At 51.5% G+C, this 23,970-nt stretch overlaps 1 protein-coding gene across 3 annotated transcripts in view; it reads right to left on the bottom strand.

The window, feature by feature from the left end:
• NECAB3 (N-terminal EF-hand calcium binding protein 3) overlaps positions 1 to 23,970 on the bottom strand; it is a 98,169-nt gene that overhangs the window by 70,483 nt on the left and 3,716 nt on the right. For all 3 annotated transcript variants that reach the window (XM_084646313.1, XM_084646314.1, XM_084646315.1), the window contains exon 2: positions 4,779 to 4,803. In XM_084646313.1, the coding sequence (XP_084502439.1) occupies positions 4,779 to 4,803 (25 nt within the window). The remainder of the gene's footprint in view (positions 1 to 4,778; positions 4,804 to 23,970) is intronic.

Below are 23,970 nucleotides of genomic sequence, written 5' to 3'. Positions count from 1 at the left end.
TTCTCTCTCCAATTCAGAATGAAGTCAGATTTTGCAATCTCCGAATCCTTCACCAAGCAGAACTTCTGTTCTTTGCATAGCTCTAATAATAAATAATAAATAATAATAATAATAACAACACTTAGTCCTTCTATAGCGTGTTCCAGGCGAGGCGCTCAAAGCACACTGCAAGCACACATTAATTAAGCCTCACAAAATGCCTGCAGTTCAGTATTATAACCCCATTTTAAGAAAGGAAAATCTAAGGATCAAATCCCTGACACTGAGATCTGCTGGGCTACTGACAGTCTCCCAAAGGAAGCTGCTGAAGCCCCATCACTGGGGGCATTTCAAACTAAGCTTGACAGCAAACTAGTGAAGATTTTCAAAAGGGCCTGGTGATTACGCATGTCTGTCTTTAGCAGTCCAATGCAAGGTGCCTTAAAGGGGCCTGCTTTTCAGAGGACAAGGGCTCAGCATATCCGTTTTCTCACAGTGGGTTCCTAAGAACTGAGATTCCCCAAATCACTTGCCACAGCTGAAAATCTGGGGCTAACCAAACCAAAGGGAATAACCCAGCTCAGAAAGAGAAACTGGGAGGAGTTATCAGGCCTTTGGCCTCTGAATTCTATGCCTTGATTCCCCTCTCACTCATACCTCAGTGCCAAAGCAGGCAGCGGGGTTATACCTATGTAACGCTGGTGTAAGCGAGTGGCAATTCAGATGAAGAAATAGAGATATGGAAGTTACCATGAGTCAGTGGAAGTGCTAGGAACAGAACCCCAGGTGTCCTGATCCCCAGACCCTTGCTCTACCTACAAGTGGTCACATCTTGAGGGAGCCAGCATATTATTAACCAAACTGGCGTTTAAGAAGGATGCCAGGGCTAACGCCCAACTCTTGCAAAAAGTGCCATGGGACGCATCAGGCACACAAGTGACTGTTATCCTCTGCCTTGCTGGATAACAGTGGAAAAGAGTAAAATACGGTTCTCCCCCTTCTATGCCAGCAAACGCAGCAATCAGATGCTGCTTGGCAAGTGATCAGAGAAAGGAAACAGCCAGGAATCCAGTTGCGGATGCAGGGGATCGGAGCCCACAGCGCTCCTTTGAATGTGGCTCTGACCCCTTTGGCTGCTGTTGCTACAAAACATTTGTAAGGCAAGCTCTCCTTTTCCTGCCTTGTCAGGGCCACTCGGCAGAGTGATTCCCGGGAGGACCCTTGACACTACATGGTTCATCTCTTAAATACAGACATATTCTCATCAGAGTCCAGCTGGCATAGCCAGCAGCTTCCAGCTGTTGGGGGTGGAGTGGGTGTCATGCTGCACCCCATATTTGTCATAGTAATATTATTATAATATCTAATTATGACATAATTATGATGCATTTTGTACAAGATAAGTCATGTGAGGTGTCACTGGAAAAGTTATGAATTGCTAAATATGATTATCCTATTTGTATGCATGTATAATTTTTGTATCTAAAGTCATAAATACTGACTACGTATCTGTACTTCAGATGTAGTTACACCTGGGTAACGCCCACTAGACAAGATGCTTTCAGTCGAGATAGCTGGTTGGAAAGGGCCTAATCAGGGCAATGAGCCATTAGGGAAAACAATAGGCCTTAGGAGAAGCTTATCTCCCATGTGGTGAGCCTTCCTGTGAACTCTCCAGACAGCCTGTAAGTAATGGCTGCTATGACTCTACAAGGACATGTGACCAGGCCACATGATTCTGAACTCCATCTTGGGATGTCAGTATTTTTCCACAAACCAGTCTGGGAACCAAGTTTTGAAACAAAGGGCTCCCGCCTTATGCTAAAGCTTTTTTAGGCAGGGAGTGGCATCATCTGTTGTTCTTCACTCCCCACACAAGAAGACTCCTAGAAACACCCGAGGGAAAAAAAACTGAACTGGGGGAAGTGCTGGACCCAGGCTAAAGGGATTTCTAGCCTGTCTATGAAGACCTGAAAAACCCAACCTGTAAAGCTAATGCAGCTTCTGCTTTAAGAATCTACAAGTCTGCCTGTACCATCCATTAGGGTGAGAATCTGCTATTCATATCCAATGTATCTAGTATATTAAGCTTTGTGTTTTTGTTTATTTGCTAGATAATTTGCTTTGATCTGTTTGCTATCACTTATAACCATTTAAAATCTATCATTTATAGTTAATAAATTTATTTTATGTTTTAATCTAAACCAGTGAGTTTGGAGTGAAGCGTGTGGGAATCTTAGCTCAGAGAGGCTGTTGCATATTCCTTCCACATTGCGAGGGCATGAACTGCATAATAAATTCATACTGTTTGGGGCTTGGCCCAAGGCAGGATGGTACCACTCTGGAGTTCTAGGCTGGAAAACTGGGGTTTATTTTGGCTGTAGCCTCTTTATTTTTGGTTCACACGCAGTGGCTGGTCAGAGAGCCTGCATTTAACTGCAGTTGGGTGTGTCCCTGCCTGTGTGAATGCTGGTGGAAGTATAAGACCGGGGGCGTGTCTGCAAATTGTCACAGCAGCAAAGTGTGAAAGGGAGCCCAGGCTGGTGGGTCAGAGGGCTTCATGGTAGCCCAGTTCCAGGTGGTGCCCCGGGAGGAACCAGTCGCAGTGGGTTCTCCTTGCTGAATGGCTGCTTGCTGCTCTCTGGCTCTGGGGCAAATCTTCTGCATTGTAGAGCTGGCAGAACAGTAATACATTGGGCTATGTGGCTTGTCATGTTCTATTTTCCCCCAGGGCAGATGAGCAATGATCTGAGGGGGGGAGGGGTCACCTTCCCTGCAGCAGGTCACTTGCCAGGATTGTCTGGGTAGATCTCACTTAATCATCTCCCTGCCACTGCAGGGGCCTCGGGCACTGGGGCACCTCCGCTCCTCCTGTTCTCTGCCTGGGGCACAGAACAGTCCAGTCTCCTGTGGGTATCATTTACTTTGGTCTCATTTTGGTTGTTGGGTTTAGTGCGTAGGTGCTGCGTACTGTTGGTGATCCATGATATACAGGAGGTCAGACTGGATGGTCTAGTGGTTCCTTCTGGCCTTAAACTCAATGACTATTAGCCAGTACAGGAGGGCTTGCTAGAAGAGTGGATTACTCCTCTCAAACTGTGTTTTCATCCATGGGTCTAGCACAATATTTCAAGGCCAATTTTTTTCTGTCAGGCACATTTACTGCAGGGTCTAGAACTAGGGAAAACGAGGGATGGGCACAGCTCTCAACCCTGGGCCCTGTGGGACTGACAAGGACTTCACTGGAAAGGGACCTGTTGGTCCAAAAGGCTAACCAGGTAGCTGTGTGGCTGTGGTCTGAATGTAGGAGTTCTTCCAGCGGCAAAGAGTCCTGTGGCACCTTATAGACTAACAGACGTACTGGAGCATAAGCTTTCGTGGGTGAATACCCACTTCTTGCATCTGAAGAAGTGGGTATTCACCCACGAAAGCTTATGCTCCAGTACGTCTGTTAGTCTATAAGGTGCCCCAGGACTCTTTGCCGCTTTCACAGATCCAGACTAACACGGCCACCCCTCTGATCCTGGAGTTCTTCCAGTAGCAGCTGAGTCATACGGTGGACCCAGTCCCACTGAAGTCCCATAACAGCCAAAGTCAATGCACTGCTGGATGCAGAACTCTTCTTTCTCCCCTGTTGTCTGCCGTCAGTCTTACAGGTGCTGGCGGGTGTAGGGAGGAACTAGATCTGGCACAAGTGAGCTGAGGATGAGGCCCATAATGTGCATGTGTTAAAGTGTGCTCTGATTTCATTTTCTAGCCCTGGCCAATTGGAGGCCAGACACCAGCTCTGGGCTACATGGGGGTCTGTTTTTGCTTTGCTTTCCGCGTGGGCCAGGGAGGATGCAACAATAGCCAAATTCAAATGAAACCAGAAACAGCATCATCAAATGAACGTCAGGTTATAGGGAAAGAGCAAAGGCCTGGCCTGGTATAGAGGTCAGCATGGATAATGGAAACAGCACAGGTACGGGTGCTGCAGAGGGGTTAGCACTGATTGTCAGGTTACAGACAGGGGTTAGCCATCTCTCTTATTCCTCTGTTGCAACAAACCCAGACGCCTAGGGCTCTAGGTATAGTACTGGGCTCACGAGCTGGGACAGTTTTAATGAGAGATTGCACAAAGTTCTGTGCGCGATTGGAAGGGCCTGAATTACAAAACATCAGGAGAGCCAGGGTGCCCTGAAAATGTGATCACATTCGTGTGCACCTGGAATATGAAGGGCATTATAGACAGCCGAATTCTGCTCGGGTGGGCTCTCAGCCCAAGAGCACCTTATTTCATTTTAAATCTGCAGAAGGGAAGCTGTTTTTGGTGGCAGTTGATTATTTGCTGGGTTCACACAATTAGTAAATTGCGGTTGCCCTGGAGAAGTTCTATAAATACATCGCTACCCACACAAAAGGCAGTCAGACAGAGACCCTCATACAGCTGGGGCACAAACCAACCATGGATAAGAGAGCTAGGAAGAAACTTCCCCTAGGAGCAAGTTATTCTGTTGTCCAGGAGGAGGGGCTATTGCATGGGCAGCTGTCAAAGACATCTATGGAGCAGGTGGGCCACTGGTCTAATCTGGACAGGCAATTCTTGTGCTCCATTTCTTTATCTCCCTAAAGGCTTTCCCAGAGGCAGCAGGGGAAGGAGGATGAGAAGGTTCAGAGCTCTTTTCCTCACAGCCGGTGAGCTGTTTTTCCTTTCTTTGTCATTTTATTGGCAGACACCTCCATAGGGAAAGAATTAAATCTACTTTCCTACAGGCAGCTTGGGAACAAGAATAGGATACCGTGTCCTGAGTACTCACCATTCTTGTCGGCTCGTCGAAAAACCTGAAAAGAAAAACATAGAACGTGTTGTAACAACATTGGGGATAGAGGATATCGTCTTTTCATTCCTGAGTGAGACAGAAAAGCACCAATCCCTGCTGCAGAGCAAATCAGGACACTCAATTTGCAGACCCCTAATGAGGTGCTAATCTACCCAAATTACTAGGGCTACGGCTACACAGCAGTGGCAAGGGCTGTGGCTCAGGCTAGCCACCTGAGTATGTGCCAGGGGCTGGCCAGGATTGTGGTGGCTAGCTCAAGCCACAGGCCATGCCACTGCAGCCACACTGCTATTTTTAGAACACCAGCTGGAGCAGGGCTAGCATGTGTCTGCCTGCCCACATGGGGAAGCAGCTTCCCTGCTGCTGTGTAGACACATCCTTGGAGTGTTAATTACCACTGTGGGATGGGTTTGCTCAGAGGAGATTTTCCTTTGCAAACTATTCAAGCTGTTTCTCTCCTCCAATCTACAGAGCCCTGAGGATGCCTGTCTATGATTTAGCAAACTCCAGCATGTGCACAGAGCATTTTTTTGTTCCTAGAGAAGCGAGCATGGAGGGATCCAGACTAGAAAGGACCAGATTGCAGCATGTGGCCTGCAACCTGCAACAAGCATGTGACCATGGTTGTTACTTAAAGTCTTCAATGTTTCAGCTCCTTTAAACAAAATAATTACCATGACACCTAGCTCGTATAGAGGGTTTTTCCCCCAGTTGATCTGCAAGTGTTTTACAGAGGAAGTCAGTATCATTGTGCCCATTTTACAGAGAGGGAAACTGGGGCACAGAGCAGTGATTCATCCATGGTAACTCAGCCAGCGGTGGAGCCAGGAATAGAACCCAGGTCTATTGAGGCCCATTCTGGTCCAGTGCACTCTCCACCAGGCCACACTTCCTTAAAAAGACAACAGCATTCAGCACTTAGTGCAGCACCTCCCGCATTTCACCCATCAGAAAAATCCCTGAGTAACAGCACTAAGGAAATGGGACTTCCCTTCCCTAGATGATCTTCCTTACCAGCAGCCCGTCCAGCAGCAAAACTCCTCCCCCTCTAGTGAGGGCAGAGCAGTAGCTGATTCTGTGCCCACTACAACATGCATGTAAGAGTCATCCTGGGTATGATGAAAGAGCTGGCTACAGAAAGTCAGTTTTCTGGCTAAAGTAATTCTGGATAATGGGGTAATCTGTTCCTTTGTTTCACATCTGATACAATTTGTACTGATTTCTTTGGAGGCTGATGAAAGAAAATGGATAATACTAGGCAGGAGGTGGAGAAGAAATTATCACTTGCTTTGACCTGCCACCCACACACCTCAAAAGCAGATGAGCTGAGCTACTGTTAAGGGGATCTCCCGCCCCGCTTCATTCCTCTGGTATTGGTTGGTAATCAGTACACACTTGGCTGACTTCAGATGAATTGAGGAGTATCCTGTTCATTTGTAAGTCACGCCAAAGATGCTGCAGCAGTGTTATAATGTGCCGGGCTGTGAGGGCCCAGAGCTGTATTGTGTTCGAGAGGTTATATCTGATCAAAGCTTGTGTGACTTTTAGTCACATTATAATGAAAATGTAAAAAAGGGAAATAACCTTACATTGAGAGGCAGTCACTTCAGAGGCTGTGCGCCTTGGTAACAAAATAGTGTTAGAAGTCCTGCCCAAACGGAACAGACCTATGATCCATTCCATGTGATAGCCCACCTTGGGCCATACACAACAGATCAATGGCCCATTCTGTCAGCTAGCCCACTGTGGGCTATACAGAACAGATCAATGGCCCATTCTATCTGCTGGCCAGCCTTGGGCTACACCAGAGCAGACCAAGAACCCATTCCATTGGCTATCCCACGTTGGGCCATACCAGAGCAGACCAAGAACCCATCCCGTTGGCTAGCCCACCTTGGGACATACACAACAGATCAATGACTCATTCCGTCAGCTAGCCCACCTTGAGCCACACCAGACCAGACCAAGGACCCATTCTGTCGGCTATCCCGCCTTGTGCCACACCAGACCAGACCAAGAACCCATTCTGTCAGCTATCCCACCTTGGGCCACACCAAGGCAGACCAATGATCTATCGAATCCACTACTCTGTGTCCATCGGTGGTCAGTTCCTGGTGCTCCAGAGGAAGATGTAAAACCCACAAAGCTCCCTCAGGTGGGCAATACCAGCCACGGGGGGAATTGTTTACCATGTGCGATCTAACTAATCATCCCCACCACCACTTCCTGCAGCACAATCCCTGGGTGTCTCCTAGCCCTGCCCTCCTCATCTGATGGAACCCCATTACAAGGGGGCTGCTAGTCTGGAGCTAGTCAAAGACAACTGAAAGTCAAAGGTGGGGAGACTAAAATCTGTAGATTTGTCCTGGAGGTTACTGAAGCCTCACAAAATACTCTCAAGCAAAACAGAGAGCAGGGAGGCAAGGTATAAAAACAGCATGGTAAACTGGTGAAAGGGATTATTCAAACCGAACAGCGATCAGTCTGAAAATGGAAATCCAGCTTCAGTGCAGCCAGTAGAAAGAAGCATAAACTAGACTGTAAGTTCCTTGTGGCAGGGAACATCTTTTTATTCAGTGTGTGCACAGACCTAGCACAATGGGGTCCCGGTCGAGGCTGGGCCTGCGAGGTGCTACCACAGTCCAAATAACTAGCGATGGACTGGGGACTTCCGTGGCTTTATGGTAAGTGTGAGTTGGGGGTGTGTGCCCGCAACTGTGTGTGTTGTGCTGGGAGGATTGTGTTGATTTGTGCACAGTCTTGTGTTGTGCTATGAGATTCGTGCTGATTTGTGCAGGTGCAAATCAGGGGTGTGTGACATGAGGGACGATGTGTTTGGGTATTGTGTGCTGGTTGTGTTGTGTGGGTGGTTTTGGGGAACTGTGGCAGCTCGCCCATCTGTGCAGTCTCCCAGACAACCAGTGAAGCTGTGGTGTAAGAGCGGTGATGGACTTACCTCTCATAGAACTGTGAGTAACAATTCATTCCTATTTTAAATCAGATGCACTGGGCAGGTGAAGTGAGCTCTCGCTCCAAACCAAACTGAAAGCTACAAACTGATCAGCATCAGCCTGAAAACGAGTTTCATTTAAGACCAAATACAACAGAAAAACCCTCTGAACGTCCGCAGTGCCGGCTTGTACAGCCCCCCAAACCTTCCAGTTAGTCTCCAGCCACAGACACAAGCACTCGGCTGTATGTGATGGAACCAGGCCTACTAAAGTGTCACCTCCAGTCTGCACTGGAGTCTGCACTGGCTTCCAGCTCAACTGCTGTGGGCCGAGGGATCGTTCCGCTTGTTCCCTCCAGGTCTCTGGGCCCGTGGGGATGCACCTGCTGTTGGTTGTGTTCTGCAGTGCCCTCTGCAGTGAGGGCAGATGAGGTACAGCCTCTTTCACTGTACAGGCTGGTGAGAGTTGAATTACCTGGAAGCAATGTTGTCTAGTGGCTAGAGCACCAGCCTTGCACTCAGGATAGCTGGGTTCTCCTCCCAGCTCTGCTGCTGGGTCACCTTGAGCAAATCACATCCCTTTGTAATGCCTCAGTTTCCCAATCTATAAAATGGCAATGATGGCATTACGCTCCTTTGCAGAGCACTTTGAGATCGTCTGAAGGAAAGTGCTACTATTCTGAGCAGTAAGAATAGTACTGTTTTAATGAATCTTCCAATTATTTTTTATTAGTAATAGTCAATATGTACCTTGTGATAGAGCCCAAAATACCCAGGTGGGATCAGGGCCCCATTGTGCTGGGTGCTGCACACCCAGAGGACTAAGTCAGTTCCTACCCCGGAGGGCCCAGGATCTAGAGGATGTGAGAGTCTGGGGGCAGCATGCAGGACATTCTCATCGCGGGGGGGGTCGCTGAGGTCAGAAATTCAGACCAGCTGGTCGAGCAATGGCTAAATCTGCCGCTCTCGGCCCTTTCCTCGCCATCCCCCAGCTCAGAGCTATTTTGCAGCCATGCCGATGTCTGTGATTAAGGAATGAGCAAAAAGCTTTGGCACATCTCCCGGAGTTCACTGTGCTCATTCCTGTGTGCTAGGAAAGCCAGAACTACAGGAGACTTTCCCTGCACGACTTGCGTTACTGAAGCTGAGCTGCGTGAGAGTCAATAAAAGGGAGGTTTTTAATGCTGGGAGTCATGGATTGAAGGGGGACCAAGAGGACGGCACAAATGCAGCGAACAAACTTCACAGCCACGTTTGATCTTTTCAAAGCGTCTCCTCTTTTCGGGCTAACACCTCTGATCCATCTGCTCTGGGGAGCTCTCGGTTTGGCCTCAGCCGCTCTGAGGTGCATAGCCGGGGGGTGGAACGTTGGCCACTGTGGATCCTGTCCACATGCAGCGATTAAAGAGGGGTGCGGGGACTTGTGGCCAACAACCCATTTCCCTCCCTGAGTAAATGTTTGGGCTTTATTTATGGCGGTCACAAAGGACACAACAGAAGCCTGTTCTCTGGAGTCAAAGCAAACTCTCCCCTGGATGCCAAAGCCGCAGAGTGGGAGCTGTCTGCACCCAGCCACTGCTGTATCTTGCATTTGCAGCTTCCATTCTGCTGAGCTCAGCACATGGAGTTATTACACACACACACACACACACACACACACACACGTTTAATTACACATGCATTTCAGGAGCAAGGATCTGTGCCTTCCCACGCCAGCTATCTTAACCCATTTGTGCTAATCAACGAGCATTACCAGGCATCTCTCTGAGCATTAGCTCCTCACTCACTCCCTTTCTTGGTTGAGATGCCAGCGGTTTGCCACTGCTGGTACAGCACTGAGCAGAATGGGGAAATTTACCCCTGTGCAGGGGCACAGTAGAACATGGACCATGCCCCATTTAACCCTCCTGCACTCCCAGCCCCCTCCCATTCCCACCTTCTCCCTGAGCTCCCCACCCAGCCCCAAACATCCCCAGCCTCTCCCTGAGCTCCCTGCCCAGCCCCCCACATTCCCAGGCTCTTCCTGAGCTCCTCTCCCAGCCCCCCAGATTCCCATCCTCTCCCTGAGCTCCCCACCCAGCCCCCCACATTGACAGCCTCTTCCAAAGCTCCCCATCCAGCCCCCCACATTCCCAGCCTCTCCCAGAGCTCCCGACCCAGCCCCCCATATTCCCAGCCTCTCGCAGAGCTCCCCACCCAGCCCCCAAATCCTGGCCTCCCCCAGAGTGCATCCTGCAATCCAGGCTGCTCTGCATGCTCCCTGCCTACCCCACCCCAAATCCCATCCTCTCCCAGACCGCCCCTGGAATCCCAGCATCATGTGGAAGAAGCTGTGAGGGAGGCTCGTCTGCTGTGGGCCAAGGGATCGTTCTGCTTGTTCCCTCCAGGTCCCAATGGGGATGCACCCCTGGGCCAGGCGTTCAGACTGCTCTAACCACCGTCAGTACCGGATCCAGCTTTACACCCGTCCACTGCCTCTCCCACGCCACCTCCAGCTTGTGCTCTCCTCAACCCTCTTCCTCCGCACAAAGGGGAACAAAGTGGCTCTTTAAAAGCCCTGTTCCCCCACCTGCCCCTTGCCTCCCCCCACTGCTCTCCACCCCTACAGGGAGAGCTCCCACAAGACTCCAGGGGAGCCCTCCACGCCCCCCAGGGAAGCGCTCAGCTCTCCCTTTGTGGTGGTCCAGTGGTTTACTTCACCTGTTGTCCAGTGCACACCTCACAGGGGAGTTAACCCGTGAGCTCTGGGCACAGGTTGCTTTCCTGGGGGGTGGGAAACTCCGGCTCAAACCCCTGCTCTGGCACGGACCCGCAATGGATTCTTTCAATTCACTGAACATGCAAAACAAATTTCAGAACTGGATTCGCCCCAAACCAAATTTGGTTTTTACAAAACTGCCGCCAATCCCAAAAATCAGTGATTGGCCCAGTGCTCGTGATGCTGCTCGGCAAGTGCGGGCCTTCACTGCCACAGGACAGCTTCTGGCTATCATTACCTGGGAAAGGCCCTTCCTGCCATGAGAACCTGGCAGCATCTGCCCCACATCAACTGGTTTTTCCCCCTCTCATTTCTCTCTTGCTGATTTTTTTTAATGCTGAACTCCCTCCTCCGCCTCTTTCCCATGGGTGCACCTGAGTAACTGCCAAGACAACTGTACCCAGTCTGGTGGCATCACCTAGCAAACTGCTGGCATCACCATACCAGTTGCTCTTTGTCCTTTGTATTCACAGCCTGCTGCCCTCTTATTAAACAGACATTGGCTTGGCAACTGCCTTCTCTTCTGGTTTGCATCCCTTCAGGGAGTGAGACTAGGCTAGGAGCCTGACTGTGTGCAAAGAGCCAGGGCTTGCAGAGATGCATCCTGATCACACTGCAGACTGTTCTGTGTCTACAGCCCTTTGATATGAGAAGGATCCTCACGGGAAAAAAGCCTTAGAATGGAACAGGCATCAAATAGAGAAGCCTTTCTATAGACATTTCTCTAGAAGCCTGTGAAATGGCCCTAAAACCCTACAGAACTCAGTAGAGAATGAAATCCTCTCCATGGGTCTCCATTAACCACCCCATAGAATTCCAGAGCAGGGGTAGATGTCTCTCCTCAATTCTGTAAGGTGATGCAGAATAGCTATAGAAAATTGAAACCTTTCTCCAGGTGGTTTGATTCGTCCTCCAGAAGGGGAATGGGGCCTACTGGTTACATGAGAGGACTGGGTGCTAGGACTCCTGGGCTCTGCAACTGACTCACTGTGAGATCCGGACCAAGTCACCTCATCTTTCTGTGGTTCCGTTTCTCTGTCTGTCAAGCACAACTGGTAAACCCTATGTACAGCACCTCCCAGGGTGCTACAGTGAGGTTTGCAGGGTGCCTGGAGACACTCCCAGTGTACAAGAGCTGTATGTGCAAAGTCTTATTAACTAGAGCTAGATCTGAGCCCTAACAAGCTCTAAGCAGGAAGGCTGGTCTTGTGGTTAGGATACCAGTCTACAACTTAGTTCAATTCCCGGTTGTGCTACTGACCCTCTCTGTGTTCTTGGGCTCGTCACTTAATCGCTCTGTGCCTCAGTTTCCCCATTCTGTAAAGTAAGGATGTACTTCCCTATCACAGGAGTGCCGTGATGATAAACTCATTCATGTTTGTGGGGCGCTCGGACCCTGTGGCGAGGGAGATACAAGGGTCCCCAGACAGATAACTGCACCTGAACTTAGGGGAAGGTCAAGTCCAGATCCAAATGCTCTGTCTACAACGAGTCAAACCTCCCCCAGGGATCCAAGCACCGCAAGACTTGATCTGTCTGGTTCAGACCCATCTCTTTTATTAACCCTGTTCTCAGCACCTATTTTATTATATGTATATGTATCAGTTCTCTTTCACCTTTCAGCCACTAACCAGACCAGTTTCCCATCACCACCACCACGGACCCTGGAACTCACCCCAGTGCCTCCTGTGCCTAGGAAGCCTTGAAATGCGATCTAAGTGATGCATGTTCGTTGTGCAGACCCTGAACATTGGGGTAAAAGTCACTTTGGAAGCAGGGAGGCTCTCCCATAGTCTTGCTGTTGTATTTACAATGATCCTGCCCTGCTCAGAACAGCTGCCAGGAGTTAGGGGAGGAAGGAAGGAGTTTGCCTTTGGTGGAGCTACAGGTCTCCTCCTTTGTACAGCAGATTTTGAATTCACATCACGCCAGAAACCATCTATGAGTTTAGGGCTAATCTGTGAGTAACTGAGTCCCTAGAGAGCCCTGAGCAGGATTCAGAGCTCAGAGGCAAGTGCCTATTTCCAATCTCCATATACTCCATGGGTATAAAATGGCACAGCTCCATTAAAGTCAATGGAGCAATGCCAATCTACACCAGCTGCGAATACAGCCCCTCCCTTTAAATCCATCCATCGGTGCTAACCTGGGGAATGATACAACAACAGGCAGACGAACCTCTTTTGCCTGTTTCCCCTTCTTTACCACTTCCCAAAAAGAAAAATCAAGCAACAGCTTAAGAACCTCCGGAGACAGCCATCCCGAGGCCTCTCGGGATGTTACATGGGGCCTGTGCTTGCTAGGCATTCAACCCATGTATTGGTCAATAAAAACAATCAAATGCTGTCTCTCCTCGTTATCTGTCTGACAGCTGATAATTCTGTTAGAGTGTGAGAAACAAACCCAGCCCCCCATGTGAAGCATGAGGCCTTCCTTGCTGTGAGCCACTGCAGGGATGAAATCCGACAGGTGAAATGATAACCTGCCATCCTATCGCAGCTAGATTCCTTGAGAACAAAGCACACTAATAATAGGAACCCTAATTAGTGCTGTCTTGATGTCTTCAAATGGCCTAGAGAATGGCAATCGCAATCCTCTACACGCAGCCCAAATTAGCCCCTGGCTAGGCAGTTAGCAAGTGCGTTTTTTCCATTTTGTAAGATTCTATTTTAAGTGCTGTGGGCGGGACGGGGGTTGTTAAAGGAAGTTACTTTTTTAAATTAAATTCCTGAAGCTGGTGTATTTTTCCCCTTTAAAAATAATTGTTTGGTTTGAATACTCAGCCTTTTTCACCAGTAGGGGCCTAATCCTGCTGCCTTTCCTCATGCAAGGTGGTGCCCTCACTTCAGGTATGGGTGAGAGAGGCTCACCTGAGTAAGACTTGCAGGACTGGGCCCTAGCTGAGACCGAGTGAAAGACCTGGTGCTATGGGAGCGGCACTTGGTTTGCAGGGCTGGTAATGACCTCAGCTCCTGGACTCTGAGTAATGTCACATATGACACACAACACGGTGGGAAGCACGACTTGGCTGCTGTTTGCCCGACTGTAGAACGGGTATAAGAGGTCATGTGACATGTCAAAGGTCACACAGCGCGTCAGGGGAAGAGCCCCAACACCCTGACCTATCGCATGGCTGTACTAACCCGATGGCTCACCATAGTGGCTCTGGATCAATGTTTCCCATCATCAGTCTGTTATGTCCCAGCCAGAGGCAGATTAAGGGTTCGTGAGGCCCTGGGCCAGAGCAAGTGGGGAACCCCTCCCAACTCCTTCCACCTGCAGTTCTGCCCCCGTTCCGCCCCTTCTGCCTGTGGCCCCACCCACAACCCCACCCCATTCTTCCCATTCCCCCGTGGCCCCACCTGTTCCATCCACGGTCCGCCCCATTGCACCCCCCCTCCCCCACTGTAGCCCCCACAACCCGTTTGCTCCTTTCTCTCCCCCGCCCCTGCGGCCCTAAGACTGGAGAAGCTCTGTGCCCCGACCATGGCCCTGGGCCCACAGCGGGGAGTGAGAGCTCCCCGAGGCCATGACAGGGAGCCAGAACTCATCCAGTCCCCTGCACCTGGGATCCGTGTGCTGGGGTTTGCCCCGCCTACCCGTGATTGAAAATTACAATCCCCAAAGCAGCTCCCCATTTTGAGACCTCCCTGTGTGCTTCATTGACTCTCTCCCCAGACACTTTAATTCTCCTGTGTTTAACCCACAGCACACAATCATCCACAACGTGACCCCTATTCATTTGGGGGAGAGCCCCAGCCTGCTCTTCCTCCTTCCCTCTTTGTACGGCCCAGGTGCTTTCCCTTAAGCCTAAGTGAGCAGCAGGTAATCAGTCACAGGTGCACTGGACCCCTGCCCCCTCTTAAAGGGGCCCATCATCCTGTAATAGGACCATGTATTTTGAGAGATAGTCTCCCTTAGATGCTTTTGCTGCTGCCTTCCCTCAAAGCAGGTAATGCCGAGTCTCCCTCCAGAGCTGCTTTCTGGTACTTTTCACCGCCAGCCACAGCCCCGGTCCCTGCGTTGAGAAGCTGTCAATTGAATAGACTAAAGATGCTGAAGGGGAGAGAGCAAGTGCTGAAGCAACAGCCATTTCTTTGTTAAGCTCCCTATGAATTTATTCAGTGCCTTGGGAGCTCCTCCGCTGCCACAGGGCAAGATAACATCCTCAGCTCCTGGACTCTCAGACGGGATCCCTCCAGGGAATTAAAAGAGGAACTCACATTTCTGCAAGGCAACATCCCAGAGTCTGACAAAGAGCCAGAGAGCGAGACTGAGAAGCACAGAAAGGAAAATCTCTGACTTAATCATAACAACAGAGAGGTCAGGGACGATTCTGGCGGAGTGGGTGGAAGATAAGCCAGCCTTAACAATCCAGGTTTAGATCCGATGGACAATGAACAGAGGGGCAGGGAGAGAACAAGGAAAGGATTTCAAGGAAAGCAGCAGCCTTGGCATAACTTTGGTACAGTGGCTGAGGAGCGCAGCTCTACCCACCCCATGGGGCCTGGGCTCATTAGTTTGTCTTCTGGTTGTAAAGTAGGCCTGGGAGAGCACCAGGTAGGCACTACAATGATTTTCTCTGAAGGGTCAGGAAAGTGACTAAACTGGCACCATCTTGCTCAAGTGACCTGATGAATTAGGGAGGAAAGGAGGTTTTTAGTGCCATCTGTTTCCTTCTTGCCCTGGGACAGCGAGCTGGATTCTATTCACGCTCTCACATTTTCAGCAGAATTGCGCTGAATGCAGAACCTTTATCATTAACAACAATGCATGAACTCGGCTGGATTCTCAGATCCCAGGGCTGGCAGTCACAACAGGGTAAGATTTCACACAGAGTCCCTAGTGCTGAAGCACTGGAGTGCAGAAAAGTCTCCCAGGCACTGGAGATGTTCAGAAGTGGAAATATACTGGAATAAAAACACTGTACTTCAAACTCAATCAGTTCCTTTATCCAAAGATCAGAAAGTGCTTTCCAAAAATAAATAAAATGATCCTTGAAACCTCTCTGTACGTCATAGGCTTCAGTGCTGTCCATACTTGGGTGGAGGGACGGGGGGGAAGAGAAGTTCCCAACTCCCCACACTTGAAGAAAAGGAGAGAACAGAGTTGCGAGCACACAGATCCTCTCCCCTCCCCCTATGGGGAGTTCATAGGTGTAAAACTTCTGGCAAGGATTCACATGAGGCTAGGACACGATCTTTACGTTGGGTGCAATCTTCCAAAGTGCCCTAGGAAAGTCACTTCTAGGGGCTACTAAGGAGCTGTGGAAAATCCCACCCATTGTGCAGAACACTGGGCATTCAAGAAACCAGAATTCAAAAGCAGTGAGGAAAACAGGCTGCTGCCTTAATGAATCTCCCTGTTGATAAACGGGCAGAACATGCTGAGGGAAAGGTCATCTGGGAAAATTACAGAAAAGGAGGAACAGGGAAAAGATTAGAAAAAAACCTCCCTGGCCGTCCCGTATGGACATCCCATCTGCTATTGCTGTGCACGATTTGAGTGGGGCGTCTCTGCCACCACACCAGCTGGAAGGTTCTGCTGTCTCAGCATAAACATGCCAAACACTTCAAAGCCTATGGCTGTGAGAGAAAGGCTTTCTTCTGTCTTTCGGAGGCTATTAGCAAAAGCTGAGCCTCCAGCACAGTGCCACCTTTCACCTCTTTCCTGAGAAGACTTGGATTTCTCTGATCTACAAAGGGAATCCCAGGACTGTCTGAAGACTGACCTCAGGGTGCAGCGATGATCAAGAACAGTGATTCTGTAAACATGGCTCGTTCCTGCACGGCTCTGCTCCCCTGCAGCATGTGAGGCTGATCTGTTCAGGCTATTGACAAAGAGCCGTCAACCATGTGCAGCCACACATCTGGGCCAGGGATCCTCCCTGTACAGAAGAGCTCAGCTCGTACAGAGGATCCCAAATTAGTGCCCTGATTTTCCAAAAAGTGGAGCAGTGGCGGGCTGAACTCCTTTGGAAATCTGGCTCCAACTCTGAGTGCAGAGCTCCTGCAAGTCTGGTCGGGGGTCTTGTGAAAACCTAGCCCATGGTTTGTAAAGGTTGTTGAGTGTCTTGGAAACCTCAGGGATCTGTGAAAGCCACGTCTATCCAGGTCAGTGTCACAGGGTGGGATGGCTCTTTAAGGGCGGTGGGCTCGACACCACCTGTGACTGATCAGCTGCCTCCCAAGTGATGGGTGGTGCGTGGGATAGTCTGCAGGCCTCCTGGGTCCAGATCCTCAAAGATATTTAGGTGCCTTAATCAGACAGAACAGGGACTTGATCCTGAGTCTCCCACAGCCCAGCTGGGTACCCTAATCACTGGGCTACTGGCTATTCTACAGTGAGGGGCTCTCCGTTTGCAAAAAATGTCACAAGGTCTCGGTTTCATCCTGATGTGGAATAAAACCATTCTGAATAAAACTCACTCTGTTCCATGAACTGGAAATCTTGGTTTCCAGCCAGCCCGTGAGGGGAGTGCCCAGCCTGGACTGCTTGCACTGGGGCAGCTCGGCAGGGTTCAGAAGAGGATTAGATGTTCCTGGGGACAATGAGACCATTCCAAGTGACATCTGATAGGATGCAAGGAACTCCCCTTCCCTCAATCCCCAGTGTAGGGTGTGGCCAGTCCCACTGGGGAGAGCAGTCCCTGCTCCTGCCTAGTCATCCTAGAGCTGTCTAAGGGTATGTCTGTGCTCACCTGGGAGCATGGTTCCCAGCTCAGGTAGACACTGGCCATCTCTGCTCAAGCTAGTGCACTAATAATAGTGTAGCTGGGGGTAGCTGCCTGCGTACAAGCCCGCCTGGACCTCCTGGCTACATGCCATCTACCCATGCTGGGAATCACGCTCCTATCTGCAGAGCAGACATATCCTAAAGGGGGCATGGTGAGGCTAGGATAAAGGACTTGCCTCTGCCTCTCTCTGCACCAGAGGGCAGAGGCTGGTCTAGAGGAGGAACCTCTCTGCAATGGTGGCAGGGGGCTTGCTTGGCTGGCTCAGTCAGATCCTCTGGAGGGCTCCGGCCGCTGCACAGCCCCTCGTCCACCCTTCCCAGGGTACGGGCCAGAATCCAGCCCTTAGGAGGGGGTTGTGAGGACATATTTATGTGAGACACGCTGCTGGGGCCAGGGGACAGAATGGAAACCTAGCCACGCTGACTTGGGAATAAGAAAAGGAGGACTTGTGGCACCTTAGAGACTAACCAATTTATTTGAGCATGAGCTTTAAATAATAAATAAATTGGTTAGTCTCTAAGGTGCCACAAGTACTCCTTTTCTTTTTGCGAATACAGACTAACACGGCTGTTACTCTGAGACTTGGGAATGACTCCAGCCTTTCTGCCATGGGTGCACTCTGCCTGCACAATGCCTCTGGGTTATGGGCTGGCGCAGGACCCCAGAGTACATCAGCCTTAGCAGCCCAGAGAGAGGCCTGCCAGGGTCAGGTTAAACGGGCCTGCTGCCTGTTGGCATGCGTTCCTCACCTCGAGCTCAGCATGCCGCACTGGAATGAGCTCCAACAACCCACCCACAAACATGGACATTTAGATCCAATTTAAACAGTAAACCCCCTCTTTATTTCCCTGTCCCTTGGCAGCCCTGCACCTTCTCCAGCCTCCCTTGCTATTGCATGGCACCACCTACTGCCAGCTCCCCCTACCAGCATGCAGCTGGCATCCTCTCCGGTGCCAAGAGTGGCCTGCTTTCTTCTCCCACGCCCATCCCAGAATTGCTGGCCTTTAAACTCCCGGCTGGACGCACGGATGACCTGGGCTTCCTGGGGGCGTGAAGCCACCACGCTGCCAGCTCCGAGCCAGCATGTCCTCAGCTGAGCTCATGGACGGTTTGTCGTTGCCTTTTGTGTTGGCCGCAACTGGCTCATTTTTAAAATCCCTTCAGTTAGGTGCAGGGGGCAGGGGAGGGAGCAAACAGGGACGCCTGGATTCATGTCACTCCCCGAGACGCCTGTGGCATCAAGCAGCTTCCTCCAGCAGCTTTCTGACTGGAATAAACCAAGCAAACGGGAGAGGATTTCTTACACTGCAAGCCCCTCAGGGCAGAAGCTATAGCTACCTACACGTCTGTTCAACTGCCTGGCGGGAGGACACCCCGCTCCCCAGTGGGACCTCTGGGCACCCCCGGAATGTGCTGTTAAAGAACAGCAGTGGGGTCGCACTAACTATGAGCTCTGGCTGTTACTGAGCTGGCTGGATAAATCCTGCTGTCAGTCTGACCCTCTGCACTGCTGGCAGCTCTCCCAGGATGACTGCTTCCTCCTGGCCATGCCAGGCCTCTGGACCCAGGAGCACACAGCCTGCAGAGCAGCCAGTCTGACCCTTGTTATTTATGTCACTAAGAATCTAAGCTGGGTGCAGTGGGGTGAGCTGTCAAGGGGTGAGCCAGAGGAGGTGGGTGAGCCAGCGGGGGATGGGGGGAGACAGCAGGGGGTAGGGTGAGCCAGCTGGGGATGGGGGGGAGACAGCAGGGGGTAGGGGGAGACAGCAGGGGATAGCGGGGAGACAGCAGGGGGTAGGGGGAGCCAGCGGGGAATGGGGGGGAGACAGCAGGGGGTAGGGGGAGCCAGTGGGGGATGGGGAGGAGACAGTAGGTGGTAGGGGGAGCCAGCGGGGGATAGCGGGGAGACAGCAGGGGGTAGGGGGAGCCAGCGGGGAATGGGGGGGAGACAGCAGGGGGTAGGGGGAGCCAGCGGGGGATAGCGGGGAGACAGCAGGGGGTAGGGGGAGCCAGCGGGGAATGGGGGGGAGACAGCAGGGGGTAGGGGGAGCCAGTGGGGGATAGCGGGGAGACAGCAGGGGGTAGGGGGAGCCAGCGGGGAATGGGGGGGAGACAGCAGGGGGTAGGGGGAGCCAGCGGGGGATAGCGGGGAGCCAGCAGGGGGTAGGGGGAGCCAGCGGGGAATGGGGAGGAGACAGCAGGGGGTAGGGGGAGCCAGCGGGGGATAGCGGGGAGCCAGCAGGGGGTAGGGGGAGCCAGCGGGGGATAGCGGGGAGACAGCAGGGGGTAGGGGGAGACAGCGGGGAATGGGGGGGAGACAGCAGGGGGTAGGGGGAGCCAGCGGGCAGTGGGTGGCAAGCTGGCAGCGGGAAGCTGTCAGGAGGCTCTGGTGCCTAGCATTCTGCACGTCTGCCAAGGCCATTCAATGGATGAACGTCAGCGGCGAAGGCTACTTCGGTGCTTTGGGCGGCCTGCATGTCTCAGGTGATGGATAACGACTGGTGTGGTAGGGGGTGTCTCATCTCTAAATACTCTCTCCATCCCTTGCCTTCCTTCCTCTTCCACTCCCTGTTTTTGACCCCTCTTTTCAAGTCTGCTCTCTCTTCTCCTCGCTCCTTTCTCCTCTCGCCCTTGCCCTCTAGTACCTTTACAGGGGAAAGCACAGAGGAGCCAGCCTAGCGCGCTGCACAAGCCCTGTGCTCTCTCTCTCTCTGTCTAAGGAATCCAATATCCTGGTGTGGCTTTCAGGCCTCTGATGCTTCAGCAGACTCTACATCCACCGTCCCTCCATCCACTGTCTGCCCCCCCTCGTCTGCCCACCCCTCTGTCCTGGGGTCTCACTTCTCTAACGGGCACCATCAGGCTCACAACAAAGGAGCCTGCCAGATACACTGCAGGCTGCAGTCGCTTGCTGAAGTGGCAAACAGTTCCTCGCAGGGCCCCACTGTGCTAGAGCCATGAACACAGCCCTGGCCAAGGCTCCGGGCAGGCCGAAGCAGCCGGAGCCTTCTGTCGCCTGCCTTTCCGAAATCCTCTCTGCTTTCTCTGACCTCCACCTCCATCCTTCCCCAACACGGCCTACAGGAAGGAACATCAGGTGTATCTATCTTCAGCGGCACCTGGGCTAAGCCTGCCCTCCAGGCCTCAATGCGCCTGGTCCAGGGAAACGATAAGAATTTTCACCCACGCAGGATGGAGCTCAGGGTGTCACTTCAAGGACGGATGGAGGGTGACGCCCTTTCAGTCCCAGAGATAATAAGGGGGGGCTCTTTATTTTCAATCTTCTGTAATCTCGGAGACCGATATGTCCAGTGGCTAAGAGCAAGTGAGTGGGAGGCAGACTCCTCATTTTGTGTGTGTGTGTGTGAGAACTGTATTGATTTCAAAGGTGCTGGGAAGCCTTAGAGACTAATGGCCTCTGTTTAAACCTGGTATAGTCCACAGTGGATCAGGTTTCCACAGGCTGCCTTTCCGTGGGCCTCAGTCCTGACCTGGAGGAACTAATCTATGGCTGATAGGACAGTTCCTTCTCTATGGACCCGTTCAGTCCTTGGCGCCTCTGTTGAGACTGCATGCAAACAGGGTGTTAATTAGCACCAGCTGGAGTGGTGGGGGTTGTAACACAGAGAGAAGGAGACTACGATTTCTGGGTCCAACTCCAGGGACAGCTAATGACTCCTGGCTGTCTTGGGCCAAATCAGGGTGTCCTTGGGCAAGTCATTTAAGGATCCATGTTCAAAGGCCATTCTCCACATGCACGTGCATGCAGCCACACCTGGCAGGTGCAGACACCTCCTGTGTGCATTGCCAGTCACTAGTCTAAGACCTCTGAGGGCACAGGTGTGTGGATCTGCACTACAGGGATCAGCCAACTGAAAGCATGTGCACGCAGGTTAGAATTTTTAAAGCATGCATCTGCTTGCATGCAGACATGTGGGAACAAACAAGCAGAGACCCTTTATAAACACACCCCTTAAAATCCCTGTGCATTGCTTTCCCCATCTGTAAAACAGGGATAATTACAGTTACACTTAGCTACCCAGCACCGTCGTGTGTCTCAATCTACCCCAGGGGTAGGTCGTGATACTCATTTAACTGATGTTTGTAAAGTGTTGGAGACACACCGTGAAAGGTGGCTCTAGACTAGCAGTGTATTAACACGTACCTCTCATGTGTAACACGCTCTTGCTTATCATTCCAGATGCAGACATGTATTGATCTGTGAGGCTGGCAGTGGAGGAGACATGGAAGGAAGCAGGCTCTTGCTCACAGCCAAGCTCAGTGAAGCTGTTTGGAAGCTGTCCAGTTACTCAGTGCTGAAAGTGGAAGTGTTAAAATCCTCCCACCTGACTCTGGGACTAACCTATGAGCAGAGAAACCAAACAGAAGGTCCAAGGGAAGCTATGAGAACAAGGGCAGCCATTGGATGCTTCTAGGATTGGTGGTAACAAGATTCGTGCCTCGGGGGTTAATTGTGCTAATGGTGCTCTGATGAACTGGTTTGGTAATAAAGCAGCTGCCCAGAGGATTTTTACTGGCATGCAGCATTCACCAGCCACACCATTCTTTTCAAGTGGGGCTCTGCCTGCTCCATCCAGCTGAACATTTCATGCAGTCATTGACGCTGGCTCGACAGTCCTACGGACTGAAATCCTATGACAGAATAGGTCCACAGGCCTCACACCCCACAACCGTGAGCTGAAAGGGCTAGGGGCAGAGAGGTCTTTCTTTTGCACAATGCATCCTTAGCCTCCCCAATGAAACTGCCAATTAGCATCAGTTTGGGCATCTTTGCTGTTTCAATGTCCAGGTCTGCTGAGAACTGGACTGTCTTGCAAACTCATGGCACCTAAGCTCTTAAGGAGGCATGAAAAGCGAGTTACTATGCTCACCCCAGTTGAATAGGAGCTGGATTTAGAGACAAGAAGTTCCTTGTCACATTATCACTTCCCTTAGTTCAGTTCCCCCTTTATTCCTTGGGAAGCTCCTCCAGCCAGAGCCAGGTCAGAGATGTGGCTCCAGCTTAAGTTAAGTGCCTCAGGTTTCCGTACAATCTTCCCTTATAGGAAGCTCAGCTACAAATGCCGCACTGCAAGAACTCCGGATGTCGGATAGGGCAGGGAGGTACGCGAGGTGCAAAGCAATGGGCCAAGCTACTGCCCCAGCACTGGCTGAGATCTCTCGCTCTGATTCTAATCACGCCAGCCTTCTCTGGAACACACAGGTTGTTCTGAAACAAACATACAGGACAGAGCTCTGCCCTGATGCCCAGGCAGGGAAGGAAAGTGCAGGAGTCCAGGGGTGACCCACCCATCTCTCAGCTGCTTTAGAGATGAGGTGAAGGGGAAGGCACAGAGAGGGTTGAAAGCTGTAAAGCAAGGTGACTGGTGCTTGGATCACCTGTGCTGCGGGAGTGCAGCTCCTGCTCCTTAAGAGGACGCTCTGTGCACTCTATCTAGGTAAAGCCCCATTACTGCAGTAGCTGAGTGCCTCACGGTCCCCAATAGTTCTATCCTCACAACACCCCGTGAGGTAAGGCAGAGCTATTATCCCTATTATATGGAGGGGAAACTGAGGCACAGAGACTAAGTGATTTACTCAAGGTCACACAGGCAGTCTGTGGCAGAGCTGGGAATTGAACCTTGGTCGTGGCTAGAGCCCTACGCACTGGAACCTCCTTCCTCTCCAAGTCACTGCAATGGGGGAGGGGACAGCCATGACCCCCTCCTTCTGCCTGTCCTTTCTGGTGTAGTTAACACTTTGCAGTCCTGTGTTTAGGGGAGTGCAAGGGCTGCAATTGCAGCCAGCCCCTGCCTGGGAGAAACAAGGGGGAAGCCATCACCTGCACAGGCACAACCTGGCCAATATTTAGCAAGTGCTAATGCAAACCACAGCAAAATGGATGAAGAACTGAAAAATACACTCCCAGGTGGGCAGCTATTGAGTGCTTGCTGCTGGGGAGCAGTGAGCAGAGAGGAAGGGAACTCCTATGGCTTCCTTCTGCAAACACACCACTGCCTTGGGATGGTCCTGAGTTATGCCTCAGACATTCCCCTCGCCCCTCCCTGTGACTGTCCCCAGGACAGAAACTGCAAACACAGGTTCTCACAGCTGTAAAGTCAGGGGCCACTTACCAGCTGTGCAGCCTCGGCCCTGATTTTCCCATCCCAATCTCAACCCTCTGTAGGGCCCGACTCCACCACCCTTACTCAGGGTGCATAGCCACTCACTACACAAATAGCCCCACCGAAGCTGATGGTTGGCACAGCAAGCTGCCATTCAAAGTCAACCTGCAGTGACGATGGCTTTGAGATGAGCAGCTAGGCGTACTCAGGCTGGGCCTCTCCATTGGCACCCTGTTGCTGGGCAGCAGTCGCTGCTCCCGGCCCCTCTGACTCCTGACGAGCCAAATGGTGTGAAATGATCACATTCGGCAGCGCAGCCCAGGAAGCGGAGCAGCCATGCAAGAATGGGGAGTTCAGTGGGGGTTCTTCTCCCAGGAGCTGGGGGCTGGGGGGACAGGAACCAAAGGAGAAGGGCACAGAGAGAGTGGGGCTGCTGCCTGCACAGACCCACTGGCCACAAACCCCCAGTAGGGTTTAAATCCACATCCGGCACCCTGCCTGTGGGTGGAGGGAGGATGACATCCCCCATGCAACCCAAGTTGACTTGTGCTTTGCACAGGAACTGAGGATTTCACCCTAAAAGCTGCCCAGATGCTCTT

The sequence above is a fragment of the Lepidochelys olivacea genome, assembly GCF_965140295.1.
Source record: "Lepidochelys olivacea isolate rLepOli2 genome assembly, chromosome: 13".
In the NCBI taxonomy this organism is placed as follows: Eukaryota; Metazoa; Chordata; order Testudines; family Cheloniidae; genus Lepidochelys; species Lepidochelys olivacea.
Note: the sequence above shows the minus strand (reverse complement) of the source record. Positions and strands in the feature narration are given on the sequence as shown.